The 22,375-nt window shown below is 49.9% G+C and overlaps 1 protein-coding gene and 8 non-coding genes across 9 annotated transcripts; 3 read left to right on the top strand and 6 right to left on the bottom strand.

Annotated features, from left to right (window-relative positions):
• Positions 1–2,150: 2,150 nt before the first annotated feature.
• Positions 2,151–9,933, bottom strand: LOC100088072 (DLA class II histocompatibility antigen, DR-1 beta chain-like). Its single transcript, XM_029053822.1, is given in 8 exon segments — positions 2,151–2,233; positions 2,807–2,830; positions 3,204–3,314; positions 3,835–4,116; positions 7,381–7,506; positions 7,509–7,649; positions 9,833–9,914; positions 9,916–9,933. Coding segments are annotated over 8 exon segments (867 nt in total).
• On the top strand, positions 6,524–6,626 carry LOC114807704. Its single transcript, XR_003755779.1, has one exon. It is a non-coding gene; the product is annotated as a U6 spliceosomal RNA (small nuclear RNA).
• Positions 9,934–16,210: 6,277 nt separating the features above from the next.
• TRNAT-UGU lies at positions 16,211–16,283 on the bottom strand. The gene has a single exon. It is a non-coding gene; the product is annotated as a tRNA-Thr (tRNA).
• An 807-nt stretch (positions 16,284–17,090) lies between these two features.
• Positions 17,091–17,164, bottom strand: TRNAT-AGU. Its single transcript has one exon. It is a non-coding gene; the product is annotated as a tRNA-Thr (tRNA).
• Positions 17,165–18,474: 1,310 nt separating this feature from the next.
• On the bottom strand, positions 18,475–18,547 carry TRNAT-CGU. Its single transcript has one exon. It is a non-coding gene; the product is annotated as a tRNA-Thr (tRNA).
• A 581-nt stretch (positions 18,548–19,128) lies between these two features.
• Positions 19,129–19,200, top strand: TRNAM-CAU. Its single transcript has one exon. It is a non-coding gene; the product is annotated as a tRNA-Met (tRNA).
• Positions 19,201–20,295: 1,095 nt separating this feature from the next.
• On the bottom strand, positions 20,296–20,377 carry TRNAS-AGA. Its single transcript has one exon. It is a non-coding gene; the product is annotated as a tRNA-Ser (tRNA).
• Positions 20,378–21,512: 1,135 nt separating this feature from the next.
• Positions 21,513–21,584, top strand: TRNAQ-UUG. The gene has a single exon. It is a non-coding gene; the product is annotated as a tRNA-Gln (tRNA).
• Positions 21,585–22,292: 708 nt separating this feature from the next.
• TRNAT-CGU lies at positions 22,293–22,365 on the bottom strand. The gene has a single exon. It is a non-coding gene; the product is annotated as a tRNA-Thr (tRNA).
• Positions 22,366–22,375: the final 10 nt, after the last annotated feature.

The following is a 22,375-nucleotide window of genomic DNA, read 5'->3' as shown; positions in this document are numbered from 1 at the left end:
ACTTTCCCTAACTCCAGTGTAGGTGGGTGGGGAGAGATAAGTAGCCCGGAAAAAATAATAGCCATCCTCTTCCTCCCTGGACCCCCACCCAGATCATCCTGCATGTGAGGAAGGGACAGGACCGGACATTAATGAGGAAAAAAAACTCGTGGGGATTAGGATAGATTTAGAATCGCTGGAGCATAAGAAGAAATGATTTACAAAGCTAAGGCAGGGCGAGGGGTGTCGGGAGAGTGCAGCTGTGGACTGGTGAGGAGCTCAACGGGCCTATTTTACATTTTCTGCAATACCATTCTGGCCTCCTCTCAGTCCTGCCCTCGCCTCCCACTCCCCTCGAAGGAGCCCTGGGAATAGGAGACCAGGTAGCCGAGCTCTGTCTGCCCAGCACTGCCACTTGCTGTTTGAAGTCACTTGGTGACTGTTGCACGGGAAGGCAGAGCCAGGAAGAAGGGACATGCCCCCTGGTGACCCGGGACTTTCCAGGAGAACGGGAAGCCCTGTTCCCTCCCCCGGGGCCTGTGCGGAGCGTTTTCTCCTTCTCCATTTCCATCAGGGCTGCGGCCGCTCTCCAGAGAGGCATCTTGTCCAGCCCTGTGGAAGATGCGCTCCTCGGGGAATGGTTTGTTATCCTGGAGCAGCGAGGGACAAGCTGGGAGGCTATTAGTGACCGGGGGTCTTAACTCACCTCGAGGGGACTCCGGTTCCTGCAGAATCTGTGGCTGGTCAGAACCGGGACAGGAACAGAGTCTGACTGGGGTCCTGCCAATTCCCTAGGAATCCGGTGCGAACATCTGACCTGAATAGGGTCTGTGCGATCCACTATAATAATGTTGGTATTTGTTAAGCGCTTACTATGTGCAGAGCACTGTTCTAAGTGCTGGGGTAGACACAGGGGAATCAGGTGGTCCCACGTGGGGCTCACAGTCTTCATCCCCATTTTACAGATGAGGGAACTGAGGCACAGAGAAGTTAAGTGACTTGCCCACAGTCACACAGCTGACAAGTGGCAGAGCTGGGATTCGAACTCATGAGCCCTGACTCCAAAGCCCGTGCTCTTTCCACTGTGCCACGCTGCTTCTCCACTATGTACGTGGAGGCCACGGAAGGAGGCATTCGTTTGTTCTCATGCATCTGTGTATCCATGTGTGAGTACATGTGAATGGATCTGTGCGTGGGAATGCTGTTTTTTATGGTATTTATTTTCAAGCATAGTTCTAAGCGCTGGGGTAGATATAACAATCAGGTTGGACATAGCCCCAGGCACGATGTCACTGTGGTGGGTTTCTATCCCAGTGAGTATCCGCTGCAACATGAACCAGTCCCCTCGAGAAGGGGCCCAGAAGGGACACCTGGCCTGTGCTCAGCCGAACTTCTTGAAAGTTCATGCGAACACGAGGCGGTTGGTGAATGTGTCTTGAAGACGGATTGTCAGTCCTGGGTCTAGTGGGATTAGCTACACCACCACACATTAGGGGACGCAAAACAGTTACGAGAGAGGGGTGGGGAATGTAGATGAACAGGTAGGGGAGCTCGTTAATCTACAACAACGAGGGATGCTAGAATGTTGGTCGAGGCAGGGGCTTAGTCATGGGGGATCTGCCTTAGCAGCAGCCAAAATGGCTGGTTGAGGGCTAAATGGAAGCTCCTGCCAGCCCATCACTTGGCAGAATCATCCTCTGGTTCCTGGGGTGATTCGGAAACCAAGTCATCCTCTGCTGGGCAAGGGATTCATGCTGGTCTTTGGCAAAGAGCAATTCTCTTTCTAATTAATTCATTCTGTGCGGGTCGGAGGAGCAAGCGCTTAGTACAGTGCTCTGCACATAGTAAGCGCTCAGTAAATACGAGTGAATGACAGTGAAGGCGAGGGCGCCCAGTCTGCAGAAGACACACACGGAGATCTCAGGCCTGTGTTTTAACTAAGAGTTTCAGGAACCAAGAATCAACTCAGGATTGGGTTGGAACGGAGAAGCAGCAGCAGTCGCGGTGCTGGGTCAGAGGAAGGATGGTCCGCTACATCCACTGGGGGAAAGCAAGGAAGGTCAGAGATTGAATGCCTCCATCCCCATCGAATGCAAGGTCCAGGAGCGATAGATCCTGCCAGGATGGTCAGGAAGGGGGCCAGAGATGGCAGGGAAGGGGGAGGTCGAGGCCTAGAGGTTTGTAGAGCATTGGAGGAGTTGAATCAGGCACAGGGCACCTCCGAGGGGCAGGGAGAGGTACAGGATCAGCTTCTCTGGTGGGTGACATGTAGAGATCATCTCAAGAGTCCCACAGGTAAGAGTGAGGACAGAGTCACCCTGAATCCCTCATTCCCAAAGACAGCATTTCCTTTCCAATAAAGGGTGCCCACGGCTCGTTTAATCCGAGCTGAGTTGGAGCCGTTCCTTATGGTCAGGGAAAGTGTCTTACCAATTTTGTCATATTGGACTCTCACAGGCGCTTAGTACAGAGGTCTACATGGACTAAGCACTCAATAAATACCACTGAATGATTGATTGGAGTTGAGCTCGTTAGGTTGTGGGAATGGGACCGGGGGTGAGGGGGCTCCCCTAGAAACAGCCCCTGGAGATTCCTTAAGTGATGAAAACAGTGTTCAAGCCCACGCTCCCAGTCCAGTGATATCATGGCCCCATCAAGGGGGCGGGGTGAGGGGAGCTGGGGCTGGTGGAGGAACAGTCTCGCCGGGGAGATTCAGAGCTCCCAGCCCCCACACCCCTCCCTTCCTCTCTGGATGATCACAAGAGGTCAAAGCTTGGAGGGACATGTCCTCCCTCTGCACAGGAAAAGGAAACGACAAGGACTTTACCTGCAGGCTGAGGGCCAGGGTGTCCTGGAAAAGAGAGATATGATAAGTCTGGGCAGGAACAGATAGGACCCCAAACCTTTCCTCTCTCCCTTCCTCCCCACAAGACCAGGGGTTCCCCTATGAGGGTGAGTACAGCAGCCCAGGAGAGGAAGCGGGACAAGGATGCTGAATGCGATGGCTTGGGATGAATCCACTCTGAGTCCTCCCACCTGCTCTTAACACTCCACCCCAGATTTGAGCTCTGTCACTGCTCTCAGCCCTGCTGCCACTGCTTGGAGAGACTTTGATCCCCAGTGGCTCCCATGAGCACCGAGTTTGGATTCCCTTGCTAAGGGATGAGGGGAGCCTAATTCCGGGCGAAGAGACGCCCAACTCCCTGAGCCCCAGACCCCATTACCTTTCTGACTCTTGAAGTGGACGGTGAGTCCCACGGCGAGGAAGATGAACCCCAGCATCAAACCCCCGACTCTGCTCAGCATCTTGCTCCGGGCAGATTCAGACTGGGGCCCTGAGGAGGATAGGTCACATGGGGTGGGTCAGCACTCACAGTCCCAACCAGGGACATTAGTGGCCAGCCTGGGGGTTGGGGAACAAAGAGGCCGGGAGGTAGCCTGGTTCCTTCTTGAAACTTGGACTGGGGGTATGTGTGAGTGCAGTCAAGGGTCAGCCTCCTCCCCAGTGTCCCCATCTAAGTGAGAGGTAGAAGGGCAGGAAGGAGCTTGAGGCTCTGTTCTGAACAAGCCTGGGAAGGGGTAGAAGAGGAAAGTCCAGGGTTCAGGCCCCAGGGCAACATCTCCTGTGAGGAGACTCCCATTTCCCAGATCAACTCCCCAAGTCCCCTAAGGATGAGCCCAGGGCCTTGAGGGAAGGATGGCTGGGTCCTCTGATATGCTACGAGCTCCCCAAGCTCCATAGTATTGAAATCAATGGTACGGAAGGTCATGCCAGGGCAAAAACCCACAGAGGGCACAGAGGGTCAAGGAGAGACATCGGTCAAAGGAATGTGGCATGGGGGGGCGGCCTCTCACTCCACTCCACGGTGATGGGGTCCTGCAGGCTGCCATGCTCCACGTGGCAGACGTAGACGTCTCCGCTCCTGGGGGTCATTTCCAGCATCACCAGGACCTGGAAGGTCCAGTCTCCATGACGCATCAGGTCCGTGTGCACCACGCCGTCCTTCTGCTCCTGTCCATTCCGCAACCACTGGACTTGGATGTCTCCCGGGTAGAACCCCGTCACGGAGCAGGTGAGCGTCTGGTGTTGTTCCAGGGGTTTTGTGTTTGCCTGGGAGACCTTCATTGTGGGATGGACTGGGGGAGGAGGGAAGCGAGAGAAGAAGTCAGAGACCATGGGACTGTCTTCTCTCAGGTGACCCAGCAGCTCCAAGGGCTTCCTGTCCAGTCTGATCTTAACTCTTGCTGCTGCTTCCTCCTCCACAGTGTCTCCAGCCGCCCCCCGCCCCCACCTTTCACCCACCTCTAGGTATGGGAAGTGATGGTACTTATAAAACATTCACGTTGGCCAGGACACTGCACTAGGCACTTGGAGAGATGTTTATCTAACCATGGCTCCTCTGTTCTCCTTACCCACATCGTCCATCTGTGACCCCTCCCCAGCACCCTCCGAGGTCCCCTACCCATCACCCCACCATGCTTCTTACCCCCACTGCCCCTCCATGCCCCATCCCCCATCAGCCCTCAAAATCCTGTACCCTACCAACCCCTCTATCCTCCCTCCCCTAATGCCCCTCAAAGTTCCCTATCCATTGAACCTCCACGCTCCGTCACCACCCCTCCAAGATCCTTACTCTCCTCTCTATCTCCATGCACCGGATCCACGGTCCCTCCCTCCTGCTCCATCACCCCATCCGTGCTCCCTACCCACAGCCCCCTTGTGCTCCCAGCCTACTACACTGTGGTGTCCCCCAACCCCTTCCACTCCCTAAGAATTGGTAGTAATCGTGATATTTGTTATCCACTTACTCTGTGCCAAACACTGCTCTCAGCACTGGGGTAGGCACAAGATAGTTATGTCAGACACAGTCCCTGTCCCACATGGAGCTCACAGTTTTCATCTCCAATTTTACAGATGAGGGAACTGAGGTGCAGAGAAATTAAGTGACGACCAAGGTCACAGAGCAGACAAGTAGCGGAGCCAGAATTAGAACTCCTTTGGACTCTTTACCCATGTTCTATCCTCTAGGCCATGCTATTTGGCCTTGCACGAGTCACTTCATTTCTCTGACTTAGTTCCCTCATCTGTAAAATAATGATTCAATCTCTGTTCTCCTTCCTACTTTGGCTGTAAACCCTGTGGGAGATACAGACTGTGTCCAAACTGATTACCTCAGCTGTTAGTACAGTGTTTAGCACATAGTCAGCGTTTAACAAATACCACAATAATTATCATCAACCCACCCCCTACAATAATGGTATTTAAGTGCTTACTATGTGCTAAACACTGTACTAACTGTCCACTCCTCCCTACATCCCCGCTCCTCTGGGCCACCTGGGGTGCAATGGGATTGGGGGGTTGTTATCTGTTATCTCGTTATATCCCGGCTAGACTACTGTGTCAGCCTTCTCTCTGACCTCCCTTCCTCCTCTCTCGCCCCGCTCCGGTCTATTCTTCACTCTGCTGCCCGGCTCATCTTCCTGCAGAGACGATCTGGGCATGTCACTCCCCTTCTTAAACAACTCCAGTGGTTGCCTATCGACCTCCGCTCCAAACAAAAACTCCTCACTCTAGGCTTCAAGGCTCTCCATCACCTTGCCCCTTCCTACCTCTCCTCCCTTCTCTCTTTCTACCGCCCACCCCGCACGCTCCGCTCCTCCGCCGCCCACCTCCTCACCGTCCCTCGGTCTCGCCCATCCCGCCGTCGACCCCCGGGTCGCGTCCTCCCGCGGTCCCGGAACGCCCTCCCTCCTCACCTCCGCCAAACTGATTCTCTTTCCCTCTTCAAAACCCTACTTAAAAATCACCTCCTCCAAGAGGCATTCCCAGACGGAGCTCCTCTTCCCCCTCTACTCCCTCTGCCATCCCCCCTTTACCTCTCCGCAGCTAAAGCCTCATTTTCCCCTTTTCCCTCTGCTCCTCCACCTCTCCCTTCCCATCCCCACAGCACCGTACTCGTCCGCTCAACTGTATATATTTTCGTTACCCTATTTATTTTGTTAATGAATTGTACATCGCCTCGATTCTATTTAGTCGCCATCGGTTTTTACGAGATGTTCTTCCCCTTGACGCTGTTTATTGCCATCGTTCTTGTCTGTCCGTCTCCCCCGATTAGACCGTAAGCCCGTCAAACGGCAGGGGCTGTCTCTATCTGTTGCCGACTTGTTCATCCCAAGCGCTTAGTACAGTGCTCTGCACATAGTAAGCGCTCAATAAATACTATTGAATGAATGAATCTGAGAAGGGGAGCGCTGGTGGAGAACTGCAAAAACAATGGCAAGAAACTGTGGGGCCTAGTTGAAAGAGCATGGGCCTGGGGGTCAGAAGGACCTGAGTTCTAATTCCAACTCTTATTCGTGTCTGCTGTGTGACCTTGGGCAAATCATTTAACTTCCTAGTGCCTCTGTTATGTCATCTGCATAATGGCCGATAAGGCTGGGAGGCCTGCGAGGGACAGGGCATGTGTCCAACCTGATTATCTTCTATCTACCCCAGCAGTTAGTTCAGTGACTGACACACAGAACATGCTTAACAAATATTAATGTACTTCAGCAGAGCATATACCGAAACTGGAATGATACAGAAAAGGTCAGCATGGTCCATTAACAAAGATGACAGACAAATCTGTGAAGTGTTCCATATTTTTCCTCTGAAGACATACTGAAGGCACGTCTCCTCCAAGAGGACTTCCCTAACTCCTCATTTCCCTTTCTCCCACTCTCTTCGAATATCATTTCAAAATTTAAAAAAAAAAAGGAAAAGGACTACGTCCAAACTGATTAGCATATATTTCCCCCAGCGCTTAGTACAGTGCCTGGAACATAATAAATGCTTAAGAAATACCATAAAAATAAAATAACCAACAGTATTCAAAAAAATGGCACATGGACTGCATCCAAATTGACTAGCTTGCATTTACCCCAGTGTTAAGTACAGTGTCGGGGACAGAGTAAACCTTAACAAATGTCATAAAGTAAAATTAGGAATGGCATTTAAAAAAATCGCACATGGCCTGCATGCCAACTCATAAGCTTGTATTTACACCAGGGGTTGGTTCAATGCCTGGAGCATAGTACACCTTTAACAAAGAAAAGAAAAGAAAAGAAGGAATAGCATTTAAAACATTGATTGGCTTGCATTGATCCCAGTGCTTAGTGCAGGGCGTGGAACATAGTAAACCTTTAAGAAATACCATTAAAGAGAAATCAAATAACGAATAGCACTGAAAAAATAAAAACCAGGCAGCGGTCATGCTGCGTTTGTGGTCCACCATGGTGTCCTGGCCCGGTGCGGTGCATCTGCGGGAGCTGGGGGCTGTGGGGGTCTAGGGCCTGGGCGGGGGGAAGGTTCCTGGGGGGAAGAGGGGGCGGGTGGGGGAGGGGAGACCCGCCCCCACTCACCTCTGCCCTGGACCGAGAAGCCATCAATCGCACCATAGTTGTGCCTGCAGTACGTGTCCACCGAGGCCCATCTGTCAACCAGGAAGGCCTGCTGGCTGTTCCAAGATTCGGCTTCTGGGCGGCCCACTCGGTCACCGCCACGTAAAAGCCCCAGATGCTGTCGAAACTTATGATCTCCTGCCTGTTATAGATGTGTCTCTCCACGAAGCGCACCTGCTCCGTTTTGTTGTGGAAGTAACACTCACATTTGGCCTGGAGCAGGAAATGCTCTGCGGGGAGAGCGGAGCGGGCTGCGGTGATGCCCCGTGCTGTCCAGGAGCACGGGGTCCCCGGGGGATGAGGGGGCGGCGACACCCACCCCCTGACCCTCCTTTCGGGGCAAAGTCCTGTCTCCCTCACCCACCTCTCATCTTATCTGAAACAGCACGGCTTAGTGCCTAGAGCCCGGACCTCCAAGGCAGGAGGTCATAAATTCTAATCCCGCCTCTGCCACTAGTCTGCTGTGACACCTCGGACAACTCGCTTCACTTCTCTGGGCCTCGGTGACCTCATCTGGAAAATGGGGATGGAGACTGGGAACCCCACGTGGGAGAGGTCCCGTCTCTAACTCGATTTGCTTATATCTACCTCAGCGCTTAGTACAGTGCCTGGCATATAGTAAGCACTTCACAAATTCCACCTCTGCCACTTGTCTGTTGCGTGACCTTGGGCAACTTACTTCTCTTCCTTGGGTCTCGGTTGCCTCATCTGTAGAACGGGGATGGAGACTGTGAACCCCACGTGGGAGAGGTCTGGTGTCCAACCGGATTAGCTTGGATCCACCCCAGCGCTTAGTACAATGCCTGGCACATAGTAAACATTTAACAAATATCATCAGTATTATTATTATTATCCCCCACTGCTGTCAAATATGCCCACGTTCGCCCGAGACTGTTAGCTCACTGAGGGCAGGGAATACACCTGCTTACTGTTATATTGTAATAACAGTGATGGTATTTGTTAAGCGCTTTCTATGTGTCAAACACTATTCTAAGCGCTGGACTACATACAAATTCATCAGGTTGGACACAATCCCTGTCTCACAAGGGGCTCACAGTCTTAATCCCCATTTTACAGAAGATAGAACTGAGGCCCAGAGAAGTGAAGTGTCTGGCCCAAGGTGACACAGCAGACAAGTGACAGGGCTGGAATTAGAACCCAGGCCCTTCTGACTCCCAAGGCTAGGCTCTATCCACTAAGCCACCTGCTTCCTTAAATAATTATGGTACTTGTTAAGCATTTACTGTGCACCAAGCACTGTTATTACTAATTGAATTCATTGAGCGCTTACTATGTGCAAAGCACTGTACTAAGCGCTTGGGAGAGTACACTATATCAAACACATTCCCTGCCCACAGTCAGCTCAAAGCGCTGGGGGTAGATATAAATGAACTAGGTTGGATACAGTTCCTGTTCCACACTAGGCCATATTCTTCATCCCCATTTTTTACAGATGAAGTAACTGAGGCCCAGAGAAGTGAAGTGATTGTCCAAGGTCACACAGCAGAGAAGTGGTGGAGCAGGGATTAGAACCCCTGACCTATCGATTGAGCTTGGGCCTGAGAGTCAGAAGGTCATGAGTTCTGATCCTGGCTCTTCCACTTGTCTGCTGTGTGGCCTTGAGCAAGCCACTTCACTTCTCTGGGTCTCAGTTACCTCATCTGTAAAAAATGGGGATGAAGAGTGTGAACCCAGTGTAAAACAGGGACTGTGTCCAGCCTGGTTAACTTATGTCTACTCCAGCAATTTGAACTCGCTGTGGGCAGGGCATGTGTGTGATTGAATATGGTGCCCTCTCCCAAGCGCTTAGTACAGCTCAATAAATATGAATGAATGAATGAATGAATGAATAAAAATCCCTCCTTTGATCCCAGGGGTCTCCCCCCATCTCCCCCCTACCAATCCTCTCAAAACTCCTTGGGGAGATCTATCTACACCCTCTATCTCAAGTTCCTCTCCTTCAGTGCTCTCCTTGATTGATTGATGGAGGGGGGGTGGTTAGATTGTAAGGGGATGGGAAGGCAGGGAGGGCTTTGAGGGGAAAGGAAGAGTCAGAGAGAGGAGTGTGGGAATGGGGGACATGAAACAAGGTGGGTAAAGTTGGGATTGGGAGAGAGAGGGAATCTCTTGAGTTATTAGGGATTATTGAGAGTTCCTCTCCCCAAACCCCCAAACTCTTCCCCATGTCCCTGGCAGGACCAGGTTGCTGGGATGTTTTATCTCTGGTGGTTGGTAACAGTCCAGCCTGAGAGGGACTGGGGAAGAGGAGCGGCAGTGAATTTTGCACCCCTGGATCTGGTTTTAGCCAATCCTCCCAGGATGGGGCTGAAGCAGGGCATCCTCCAGATCCCCCGTCTGCACACAGGGACGTCTCGGGGTGCTGGGCTCTCTGGGGGCAGCTCTCTGCACTTACCTGGAGTCTCCCGGCCCCCGGCCCCAAGGAATGTCAGCATCATCAACACCACTGCCAGAGCTGCTGCCCGGAGACTCCAAGACTGCCCGCAGAGACGCCATCCTGTAGGCCGGAGAGAGGGTGGGAGAACGAGGAGAATAGCGGTCAGGATGGCTCCCACCCAAAGCCACCTGCCCCCCAAAATCTCTGAGGGTAAGAGGCAAGGGCTTCCCCTGTTCCCCCAGGGATTGGGCATCCTGGGGTGAATGAGCCAGTCAGCACTGGGTGTATCAAATGTCATCAGTCACCAGGCAAGTCCTTGAAGGCTCGACTTTGATACTTTGACTTCTAGGGCAATGGAGACCTCAGGAATTCAACTCAGTAAATCAGTGGTATTTATTGAACGCTTCTATATGCAGAGCACTGAACTAAGTGCTTGGGAGAGTACAATACAAAAAAATTTGCAGACACGTTCCTTGGACAACTGAGTGGGAGAGTGAGAGGTGGCTAAGCTGGGACAATCTACAAGTTCCTGGGTCCTGCCCTGGAACGGGCAGAACAGGCCTCCGTGTCAACGCATGCAGCCCCTGAAAGGAGGTATATAGTAGGCAGGGTGTCTGTGCCCCTGGTTGGGGGGGAAATCTCTGTCACAGGGGCCTCAATGGAGTCTCCAGGCCTAGAGGGAGGGGCTAAAGTGGACTGGACAGGAGAAGAGATCCTTGCCCCTCTGGTTCTAATACCAGCTCATCCACTTGCCTGCTGGGTGACCTTGAGCAAGTCACTTAACTTCTCTGTGCCTCAGTTTCCTAATCTGTAAAATGAGGATTCAATTGCTCTTCGTCCTGCTTCTTACATTGTGAGCCCCAAATGCGACCTCAGTATTTTCTATCTACCCCAGAATTTAGTACAGTGCTTAGAACATAGTAAGCACTTAAATAACTTCATTATCATTGTTATTATTGTCTTTGTTATTATATTAATAGTAGTTCTAAGAGCAGAAGTAGTAGTACCCAAAAAGGAGAAACAGTCTCAGTTACCTGGGGACCCCTGTGATTGGAATTGGGCTATCAAGACAGGGTGGTCTACCCTACACTAAGGCTATTTCTCTCCTGATAAAGTTGTGGCGGGGGGCACACGCCTTTAAATTAGGGGTCTCCCTTCAGTTGCCTTGTGATTTCATGGTCCTTCCCTGAAGAATTATCCTAACTCCTCCACTGTCTTCTTCACACAGCCTCCTAACCCTGCAGCAGAAATGTCACCTCAGAGGATATTTCTGATTAGCTGAGACCAATTTGGCTGGAATTCCCCCTTTTCTGTGGGTCGCTTCATGCCCAGAGCTCTTTCTCTCTGTTTCTTTTGTCACTGCTTCACCTCTCAGGGAAGCTGCTGCTGCTGAGAACACCAAGAGGAAAATGGCCCTACAGGCAGCCTTAACTCTGAGGGCTCTTACCCTGACATCCTTCCTGGACATCCACGGCACCAGAGCTATTAAATGTGAGTTCGGAGGGGGAACCCACGGCCCAGCGGGTGGGGAAGAGGATTAGCTTTCTGGTAAAACCCCCTGGGAACCCTTTCATGGCACTAAGAAATTTATAACTCAAATGGGCCCACCAATGCCTCTTAAAATAATAATAGTTATGGTATTTGTTCATATTTTCATATTGTTTGTTTCATGAAAAGCAGCGTGGCTCAATGGAAAGAGCCCGGGCTTGGGAGTCGGAGGTCATGGGTTTGAGTCCCCACTCTGCCACTTGTCAGCTGTGTGACTGTGGGCAAGTCCCTTCACTTCTCTGTGCCTCAGTGACCTCATCTGTAAAATGGGGATGAAGACTGTGAGCCTCACAAGGGAGAACCTGATGACCCTGTATTTCCCCCAGTGCTTAGAACAGTACACTGCACATAGTAAGCACTTAACAAATACCAACATTATTATTATTACTTTTTAAGTACTTACAATGTGCCAGGCACTATACTACGCACTGGGGTGGATACAAGCAAATTGGGTTGGATACAGTTTCTGTCCCACCTGGGCTCACAGTTTTAATCCCCATTTTACAGATGAGGTAATTGAGGCACAGGGAAGTAAAGTGTCTTGCTCAAGGTCACACAGCAGACAGGTGACAGAGCTGGGGCAAGTACTGTGTGCAAAACAATGAACTAAACATTTGGGAAAGTACAATATAATTAGGTTCATCCCTTCCCTTTGGACTCCTAGGAAGCAGGCACAAATCCCAAGAGGAAAGGTAGGCCCTATGGCTTCTTTCTTCCCCCCACTCCCCACCACAGGCCAAAATCCACCATACCCATTCTATCCCCACCCCTATGAGAGTGCAATGAGGGAGCCAGGCTGGAGGAGGAGCTGGGGACCCTACTCTGTTCCCGCAGATATATTTTTGGAAAGAATTGTTCCAGCCCCAACCACACTTAGAGGACCAATCTGACTCCAGGAGTACCTCTCTATAGCTCGGGTCCACAGTTGGGAGACACCAGATGCCACAGATGAGAATGAAGAACACAGAAGAGCTTTGTCTTCACAGGGCTCCTGAGCAAATGCCCACAGCTGTGTATTTTCCTTCTCACTGGCAGTAGCTCGCCCTCTCCCTCCGGGGCATCAGCCCTAATGGAAATGGAGAAAACCCTGCGCTTTGAGAGTGTCCCCTGCACCTTACCCATGTGCTGCCCCTTGGCTCCACAAAAGCGGAAACTGATATTTCCCTTCCCACCGGAAATCCCTAGGCCTGGGAGGAAATGTTTCCTTCTTATACCCGCTCCAGCCCCGCCCACTCAGCAGCAGACATCACATGACTTCCACAGCTTTAAGTCGTTATGTTATTTGTGGCCAATAGGGGAACGGTATAATAATAGTAATTATGGTGTTCGTTAAGCCCTTACTATGTGCTAAACACTGTTCTAAGCACTAGGGTAGATACACGGTAATCAGATTGTCCTATGTGAGGCTCACAGTTTTAGTCCCCATTTTACAGATGAGGTAATGGAGGCATAGAGAAGTTAAGTGGCTTGCCCAAGGTCACACAAGTGGCAGAGCCGGGATAAGAACTCAGGTCCTCCGACTTCCAAGCCCGTACTCGTTCCTCTAAGCCAAGGCATCGGAGAGTCAGATCTCTGTGGCTTCTTTGTGGAGGAGCGTTGAAGGGTAGGATAGGGACAGGGCAAAGATTGTTACTGCATTAGATGTAGCCTCAGGATTTATGGGCTCAAATAAATATCCATCACTTTTTTATGGTATTTGTTAAGCGTTTACTATGTGCCAGGCATTGTACTAAAAGCTGGGGTAGATACAACCTAATCAGGTTGGACACAATCCCTGTCATTTAATCATAAATATTAAGCACTTACTGTGTGCAGAGCGCTATACTGAGCACTTGGGAGAATATAATACAATAATAAACAGACACATTCACATTCCCTGCTCACAGTGAATTTACAGTCTCTGCGGGGGAGACAGGAATTGATGTAAATAAATAAATTCCATATGAATAAACAAATAAAAATGCATTCCACATGGGCCTCACAATCTTAATCCCCACTTTACCGATGAGGTAAGTGAGGAATGGAGAAGTGAGGTTTCTTGCCCAAGGTCACAGGTCAGAAAGGCAGTGGAACCAGGATTAGGATCCAGACCCTTCTGACTCCCAGACCCATACTCTACCCACTACACCATACTGCTTCTCTGTATGGTGAGGTTGGAAATAAAGTACCTGCGTGGTATTTTTGGAATGTAAACTTATTGAATGTAGACACAATTCCTGCCCTCGAGGAGTTTACAATCTAGCAATCTTACGGAACTGCAGGTCAAGATCAGAGGGGCCAGCAGGTTTCTTCAGAGAAGAAGGAAAATCTCCCTGAATTCCCATCCCAATTAGGAGGCACTAGTGAAGGTAGGACTCTGGAGGGAGGTTGAATTGAAGAATTTAGAATGTAAATGACCCTTTTGGGCATTGATTGGTTACAACCATGAACCAGCAGCGTGGCTCAGTGGAAAGAGCACGGGCCCTGGAATCAGGACTCATGAGTTCGAATCCCAGCTCTGCCACTTGTCGGCTGTGTGACTGTGGGCAAGTCACTTCACTTCTCTGTGCCTCAGTTCCCTCATCTGTAAAATGGGGATTAAGACTGTGAGCCCCACGTGGGACAACCTGCTTCCCCTATGTCTACCCAGCGCTTAGAACAGTGCTCGGCACATAGTAAGCGCTTAACAAATACCAACGTTATTATTATTTCATCCTTGACTCGTCCCTCTCGTTCACCCCACACATCTTATCCGTTACCAAGACGTGCCGGTTTCACCTCTACAATATCGCCAAGATCCACCCAAACGGCTACCTTACTATTACGGGCTCTCGTTATATCCCGGCTAGACTACCGTGTCAGCCTTCTCTCTGACCTCCCTTCCTCCTCTCTCGCCCCGCTCCGGTCTATTCTTCACTCCGCCGCCCGGCTCATCTTCCTGCAGAAACGATCTGGGCGTGTCACTCCCCTTCTTAAACGACTCCAGTGGTTGCCTATCGACCTCCGCTCCAAACAGAAACTCCTCACTCTAGGCTTCGAGGGTCTCCGTCACCTCGCCCCTTCCTACCTCTCCTCCCTTCTCTCTTTCTACCGCCCACCCCGCACGCTCCGCTCCTCCGCCGCCCGCCTCCTCACCGTCCCTCGGTCTCGCCCATCCCGCCGTCGACCCCCGGGTCACGTCCTCCCCCGGTCCCGGAACGCCCTCCCTCCTCACCTCCGCCAAACCGATTCTCTTTCCCTCTTCGAAACCCTACTTAAAAATCACCTCCTCCGAGAGGCCTTCCCCGACCGAGCTCCTCTTCCCCCTCTACTCCCTCTGCCATCCCCCCTTCACCTCTCCGCAGCTAAAGCCTCATTTTCCCCTTTTCCTTCTGCTCCTCCACCTCTCCCTTCCCAACCCCACAGCACCGTACTCGTCCGCTCAACTGTATATATTTTCGTTACCCTATTTATTTTGTTAATGAATCGTACATCGCCTCGATTCTAGTTAGTCGCCATCGGTTTTTACGAGACGTTCTTCCCCTCGACGCTGTTTATTGCCATCGTTCTCGTCTGTCCGTCTCCCCCGATTAGACCGTAAGCCCGTCAAACGGCAGGGACCGTCTCTATCTGTTGCCGACTTGTTCATCCCAAGCGCTTAGTACAGTGCTCTGCACATAGTAAGCGCTCAATAAATACTATTGAATGAATGAACCATGACAGGGTTCCCTTTTGAGTCTTCTGGAATGATAGATGGATAGGAAGGAAGCCAGCGTGAGAGTCCCCAGGGCCATGGCTGTGTTCAGGGACAATTTTCTCCCTGGGGGTCTCATCGCATTTGCCAATGGATTGGTGAGGGGAGATACAGGGTCACAGAGCTCTGGGCTTGCGGTGATCCAACTGAGAGGTGAAAATTCCAAATATCCCAGACTCAGCCAATGAGAGGGATCATCAGAGACGATGTCGCTGCTTTCGGGCTGAAGCTGTGTGAAGGAGTTGGGAAAAGACATTGGAGTATTCACCAGAAGAGGGAACTTCAAAGCCCCAAGGGAGCTGAAGTAAAACTGAAACCTTGAAATCCTGTGTCATACCCAAATCCTGTCCATTTTAGAAATATCCCCAGGGAAGGAGTGTTCTGGGAGAGGCTACTTTGAGAACTCCAATCGTGAGGGGTCTCCAAGTCCCTTAGAGTCCTTCCTCCTGAAGAAAGAGCATCCCCTTTTGGAAAGAACAAGGCCTTGGGAGTCAGAGGATCTGGGTTCTAATCTCAGCTCTGCTGTCTGCTGTGTAACCCTGGCCATACCCCTTAAATTCTCTGTGCCTCAGTTCCCTCATCTGTGAAATGGGATTCATTTTTTTTCTCCCTCCCACTTGGACTGTGAGTCCCAAGTGGGATCTATTTATTTATCAAAAGCGGGAGCCACAAGGCCATCAGGAAGAGACAACTTTATTTGACTGAAAACATCAGGATTCCACACTTTCTAGACGCCTTCTTTGCTTTACCCCAAAAGTCACCTCTTGCTCCTTCTTCAACCTCCCGTCCCGCCCCCTCAGGACCCGGCAGGGACCGAAATGGAGGTATGAGGAAGACTCTCAGGCTTCTCCGGCATCAGCCGGGTTGTTGCAGGCAGCAAAGGAGTGAACCAGCCACTTTTCTTGGAGCCGAGATGAAGAATCGCGGGCTCCAGGCCAGAGACCGCTGAGGAAATTTACTGACTCACTCTTGGCTAGTCACCATGTCCCTACTGGGGGACAAATACGGAAAGGCGCTATCCACATAACAGAGGCTCAGAGGAAGGTGGTGAGAAAGTACGACAATTGCGGTAATTGTGTTAATTACTCCCCTGTACTTAATGCTGGGGGAAAAGAGGGAAAAAAAAATAGTAGGGGAGGCCCTAGTGAGATTTGAACTCACGACCCCTGGTTTACAAGACCAGTGCTCTAACCCCTGAGCTATAGGGCCACTTAGAAGTGTTTTTTTTCACTACCACCTTACTAACTGGGTTGAGTGGCAAGACATTTCACAGTTAATAATAATAATGATATTTATAAGCACTTACTATGTTCCAAGCACTGTTCTAAGCGCTGGGGTAGATACAAGGAAATCAGATTGTCCCCCGTGAGGCTCACAGTCTTAATCCCCATTTTACAGATGAGGTAACAGACACAGAGAAGTTAAACGGCTTACCCAAGGTCACACAGCAAACAAGTCCAATTCCGAACTGAAAAAATGTAAGAAACCACATATTGCCTCCCCATCCTTCCCGGGGGAATCTAACTCCGGGCTCCCGCTTGACAGGCGGGGCCATTTACCACTATATTAGAACTACTTTCCGGGCGAACCTCTCAAACTCTAAATTGATCAGTCAACGAAATCAATTGATAGCCTACTGTGTACTCAGCACTGTACTAAGCGTATGAGAAAGGACGATAGAGTCATAAGGTATCTTCTCTCCCTTCGGGGAACTTTTAGTCCAGAGAAAAAGACACTCGCGGGGCCGACTCCGAACCACTGGATCCCCGGGAAACACATGAAGTTTTTCGGCACCGAGCAAAGTCGTCAGGTGAGTCATTTGCACAATGATTTGCTGGTGGAGGTGATGGTGATGGCGCTGTTAGGGTTAGAGATAAGGACAAGAAAAAGGCAATCAACTCGAGGAAACTCCCTTATGAAAGAGGTGAAAATCTTCCTGGTCAAACTGCCACACTAAAGGGAAGAAAATGAAACAGCAATAATAAGCACCCTCTCAGAAAGGACGGAGAGAAGAATAGGCCCCGCTGGGAATCGAACCCAGGATCTCCTGTTTACTAGACAGGCGCTTTAACCACCTAAGCCACGGAGCCAAGTGTTAACATGGTTTTTCAGCCTGAAACTGGAGGGAGACTGATAAAGAGGCTCTGTATTTCACATATATGATATTTAAAATGCCGTTATGTACTCATATTAAAAACACAGTGTGCTTGTCATTATTACTGGGATAATGATTATTATTTCAGTTTTCCTTTGCGATGTTATGAGTTCAGACCGAAGTGTCTAAAATCAAAAAGATGGGAGTCAGAAGGACCTGGGTTCTAATTCCAACTCTGCCACTCGTCTGCTGTGTGTCCTTGGTCAAGTCACTTCACTTCTCTGGGCCTCACTTCCCTCATCTGTCACAATGTTAAACTGCACTGGCTTTAAGCTCGTTGTGGGCAGGGAATGTTTCTGCTTATTGTTGTATTGTACTCTCCCAATACAACACAGAGCAATACTGTGCTCTGTGCACAGCAAGCGCTAAATAAATACGATTGAATGAACTGGCTGGAAATAATAATACTTTCCTAGTGCTTAGTACATATATAAATATGATTGAGTTAATATAATAGAACTCGGGCCTCCAATATGACAGAAGAGAATTCTCCCACTGAACCACCAATTCCTTACTGCAAGCAAACTTTTATCTCGCTCTTCCTAAGGAGTCTGCGAGTCTCTGATTCCGATTTGCTTGGATCCACCCCAGCACTTAGTACAGTGCCTGGCACATATTAAGCGTTTAACAAATACTATAGGAATTATTACCTTGTACATCGCTCACACAGAGTCAGAGTCCATTCTCTGGAACTGGAACATTCAGTCCATTCCGTGAACTGGGCTGGCTCACCTTTTTCCAGGCAGAACCACGATTATTCGGGCGAAAGCCGTCTAAAGAGCTGCGAATAGGGGAACCCTTCAGGGAGTAATCGGGATTCCTCGCCAGCATTTCCGCTAAATCCTCACACTTCATGCTGGACAAATCCTAGAGTTAATAATGTTGATAATTGTTAAGCGCTTACTCTGAGCCAAGCACTGTTCTAAGCGTTGGGGTAGATACAAGATAATCAGGTTGCCCCATGTGGGACTCACAGTCTTAATCCCCATTTTACAGATGAGGTAATTGAGGCCCAGAGAAGTGAAGTGACTTGCCGAAGGTCACACAGCAGACAAGTGGCGGAACATTTCTCTGTTCCTCTAGAATGTGAGCTCATTTTAGGCAAGGAACACATCTGCTACCTCTGTGGGGAAAGAACAATTGTCGATTGCCAGTGGTAGCATTTATTCAGTTTTTGCTGATGTCAACCTTCTTCTCTTCTCATCACTTGTGGGGAAGAGAAATATAACAAAAATACTTGCAAGTAGGCCCTAGTGAGATTCGAACTCACGACCCCTGGTTTACGAGACCAGTGCTCTCACCCCTGAGCTATAGGGCCACCTGGGCCATTTTTTCTAAGCCTCGCCGTGCCAGCGAATGATTTTGGGGCAGGTGACATGTGGTTTGAGGATGGCTCAGTCTACCTGTGGCCTGGAAAAAGAGTTTCGAGAGTTTGAGCCCCCCAACCCAATATCTGTCTCACACAGAAACACAGCTCCCCCCCTCCACCCTCTTTGAATTAAGGCGGCGCGAGTACAGGTACTGATAGTAAGTGCTTAACAAATGCCATATTAATTATTGGAGAAGCAGTCTGGTTTAGTGGGCAGAACGTGTAGAAAATATTTGAGAAGGACCTGGGTTCTAATTCCAACGCCGCCACACGTCTGCTGTGTGTCCTTGGTCAAGTCACTTCACTTCTCTGTGCCTCAGTTACCTCGTCTGTAAAATGGAGATTAAGACTGGAAGCCCCACGTGGGACAACCTGATTACCTTGTATCCCCCGCCAGCGTTTAGAACAGTGTTTGGCACATAGTAAGCGCTTAACAAATACCGTCATTATTATTTGTCTCTCGTCGAGCCGCCCCCAACTCTTCATGCATCTATTCTTTAGTGAACACTCGAAAGTTCTTCTCCTATAGGAGCAGAGTGGCGCAGCGGAAGCGTGCTGGGCCCATAACCCAGAGGTCGATGGATCGAAACCATTCTCTGCTAAGTTATTTTTCTTTTGCACACTCCAGTCGATATGCCGTCGAGTTGTTTCTGACCCATAGTGACTCCATGGATACACCCTCTTCAGCTCATCTGTCAAAGTCGTTCTGGTATGTGTAACCATAGGGTTATTATTCTGTTATGTGTATCCATACAGTTGACGTTCACTGGTGGTGCAATTTTGGAGTCTGTGACTGTGGACAAAAGACTAATGTGTAGGACTCACATACCTGTTCCTTGTTTCGCTGCAATGCTTTTCTTTGGGGCATCTGGTGGACATTTCCTTTTAGCTGTCTTGTCTCAATCCTTGTGAGCTGTAAAGATACTTTCATTCATTCAATCGTATTTATTTAGCGCTTACTATGTGCAGAGCACTGTAATAAGTGCTTGGAATGTACAATTTTGCAACAGATAGAGACAATTCCTGCCCAACAACGGGCTAATCGGGGCTAGTTTCTCCCGGATGGTAAAATCCTTCGTGGGATTGTAGACCGCTTTAAAGGCAGGAATGGTCCTTACTTACACTACTGCGTGCTTCCACAACCTTAGGACAGTGGAGAATTACGTTCTCAATTAAAACTATTGATTGATTGCCAGTTGGTTTGATCTGCGGTTTCCAAATACGAAGGCTTCCTGAAAAGGCCGTGTTTAGGTGAAAGCTGTTCAGAGTTTAAAAACAGGGATGAGGGGCCCCCATATCCAGAATACCTGTTCCACCTTCCTTCTGGACCTCACTTCCTATGTGACCCCTTCGCACTGGTTTCCAGACACAAAATGGCACAGATTTGAGCTCTAGAACCCCACGTGTATGACGATGTCCATCCTCCTCCTGGAGGCCAATCAGAGGACGTCCTTTCCGCTAAGATCAGCTTGCCCAAGGCCACACAGCAAAGTTGAGGAGTCGGCATTAGAATCCATGACCTTCTGATTCCCAGGCCCATGCTCTATCCATCTCTAATTTATTTATATTAATGTCTGTCTCCCCCTCTAGCCTGTAAGATCGTTATGGGGAGCTAGCATGTATACCAACTCTCTTATATTGTTCTCAATAGATAGGACGGATTAATCGTGGAGGTATTAGAGAAAGACAAAAACAGCCGTAGTCGGCAGGATTCGAACCTGCGCGGGGAAACCCCAATGGATTTCTAGTCCATCGCCTTAACCACTCGGCCACGACTACGCACTTAACAAGTTCCTAGGCCCAAGGCCCGAGTGGTCTGATCAGAATCCAACACCAATTTTGGAGTAGCTTTCTCCCTCCGAGTCCCCAGACCCCTCGGGGGCAAGACCAATCCCCTTTTAATAATAATGTTGGTATTTGTTAAGCGCTTACTATGTGCCGAGCACTGTTCTAAGCGCTGGGGTAGACACAGGGGAATCAGGTTGTCCCACGTGGGGCTCACAGTCTTAATCCCCATTTTACAGATGAGGTAACTGAGGCACCGAGAAGTTAAGTGACTTGCCCAAAGTCACACAGCTGACAATTTTCTGATCTTAATCCTGCATCCAGAATCCTTGACGACCAAAAATCACACAGGATTCTGCACGCTCCTTCTTCTCACTACTTAAGCTTCTTGGGAATATTCTTCTTCGTTCTCCCCTGCTTGTTAGAAAGCAAGCTCCTTGTAGACAGGATGAGTGTCTCGTGTTGCTGGAGTACTGCGGAAGAGCTTAGCACAGTTTATTGCATACCCTTATTCCTCCTCGGTCTGTTTCTTCTCCTCCGCCCGTCTCACCTTTCTCTTCTCTGACTACTGCTGAAACCACAGGTTAGCGGATTCCCGTGTTGCCGTGTTTCCCAATTCCTCTTGGTCTTCCAAGAGGAAGGTCTTGGTCTCATACCCCAAGATGCCTCTGGAGAGGTAGATAACTAAGTAGTGATTGCCTGGAGCAAGTGGGAGTCTGGGGACCTTCACTTCCAAGATTCTTTCTTTGACTTGTCGTGACGTGTTGAATCTGTTGCTTCTTGTCCTGTGAGATTTCTTACCTCTGTCTTTATCTGTCCAAGCCGATTTCGACTTTTGAGGAGTTGACGTGGAACTTCGGGGTGCTCGCCCCTGCGAGAGGACTAAATGGAAACGTAGTGCTGAGCGAGGTCCTTATCTAATTACCGCTTGGTCGAGAAGGGATTAGTAGAAGGATGGGATTGGCCAACTGAAAAAATCCCCATTACGGTTTCCTGAGTGGTCAACCTGCCAATTGGCTTTTAAACTGACCCCAGGTGTTGTTTCCGGGGAAGTGGGGGCGGGGGGAAGGATCGGCTCTTGTACCATTACAAACGTGTAGAAAATATTTGAGGAAAAACAACAGCAATGGGTTCCATGGTGTAATGGTTAGCACTCTGGACTTTGAATCCAGCGATCCGAGTTCAAATCTCGGTGGAACCTCTCGTTTTTCATCCCTTAATTAATGCTCTATGTGTCAAACGCTGGTAATAACAGCTAGGTTTGCCCCAAGATATTTATTCATGTCGGGGACGGTCGCTACCCCACATGTGTTTAAGTGGGGTGAAATTTCCGTCCGGGAGGCCCCATCCTTCCCTCATTTCAAATAGGGTATAACTGGCCTAGATATCTCGACCAGAGCCGGAGGAGCTTCTGATCGACTGAAAACATCAGGACCCCGCAATTTTCGGAACACTTATTAGCTTTATCCAAAAAGCGACCGCTTCTTCCTTCTTTAGCCTACAAATCGGGCAACCCCGACTTGACAGGGGCAGGACTAGAGGAAGGAGAAAGCCCCTCTGGCCGGATTCCCCTAATCCAAGGCCCCTCCAGCAGCCGGGTTTGCGCATGCAATTAGGGAGTGAGCCAGCCATGGTCCTTGGCCTTGGTTGGCTGGAGATGAGGAATTGAGGGCTCCTGACCAGATTCGGCTGTGGAAGTTCACTAACTCACTCTAGGGTAGTTACAAAGTCTCTCCTGGAAGACAAACCCTGAAAGGCGCAATGCACGTGAAAAGCGGCTCTTGGGAGAGCAGGGGGAAACTGTAATTGCAGCAATTACCAACGCTGATATTCAGTTTTTGCTGTATGCTAACGTCTTTTTACGTTCATCTCTCGGGGAGAAGTGGGAGGTAACAAAATGTTGAGCGGCAGGCCCTAGTGAGATTCGAACTCACGACCCCTGGTTTACGAGACCAGTGCTCTTACCCCTGAGCTATAGAGCCCTACGCAGAA

This window comes from Ornithorhynchus anatinus, chromosome X3 (genome assembly GCF_004115215.2).
Source record: "Ornithorhynchus anatinus isolate Pmale09 chromosome X3, mOrnAna1.pri.v4, whole genome shotgun sequence".
In the NCBI taxonomy this organism is placed as follows: Eukaryota; Metazoa; Chordata; class Mammalia; order Monotremata; family Ornithorhynchidae; genus Ornithorhynchus; species Ornithorhynchus anatinus.
The sequence above is the reverse complement of the archived record's forward strand: the minus strand, read 5'-3'. Positions and strand labels throughout refer to the sequence as shown.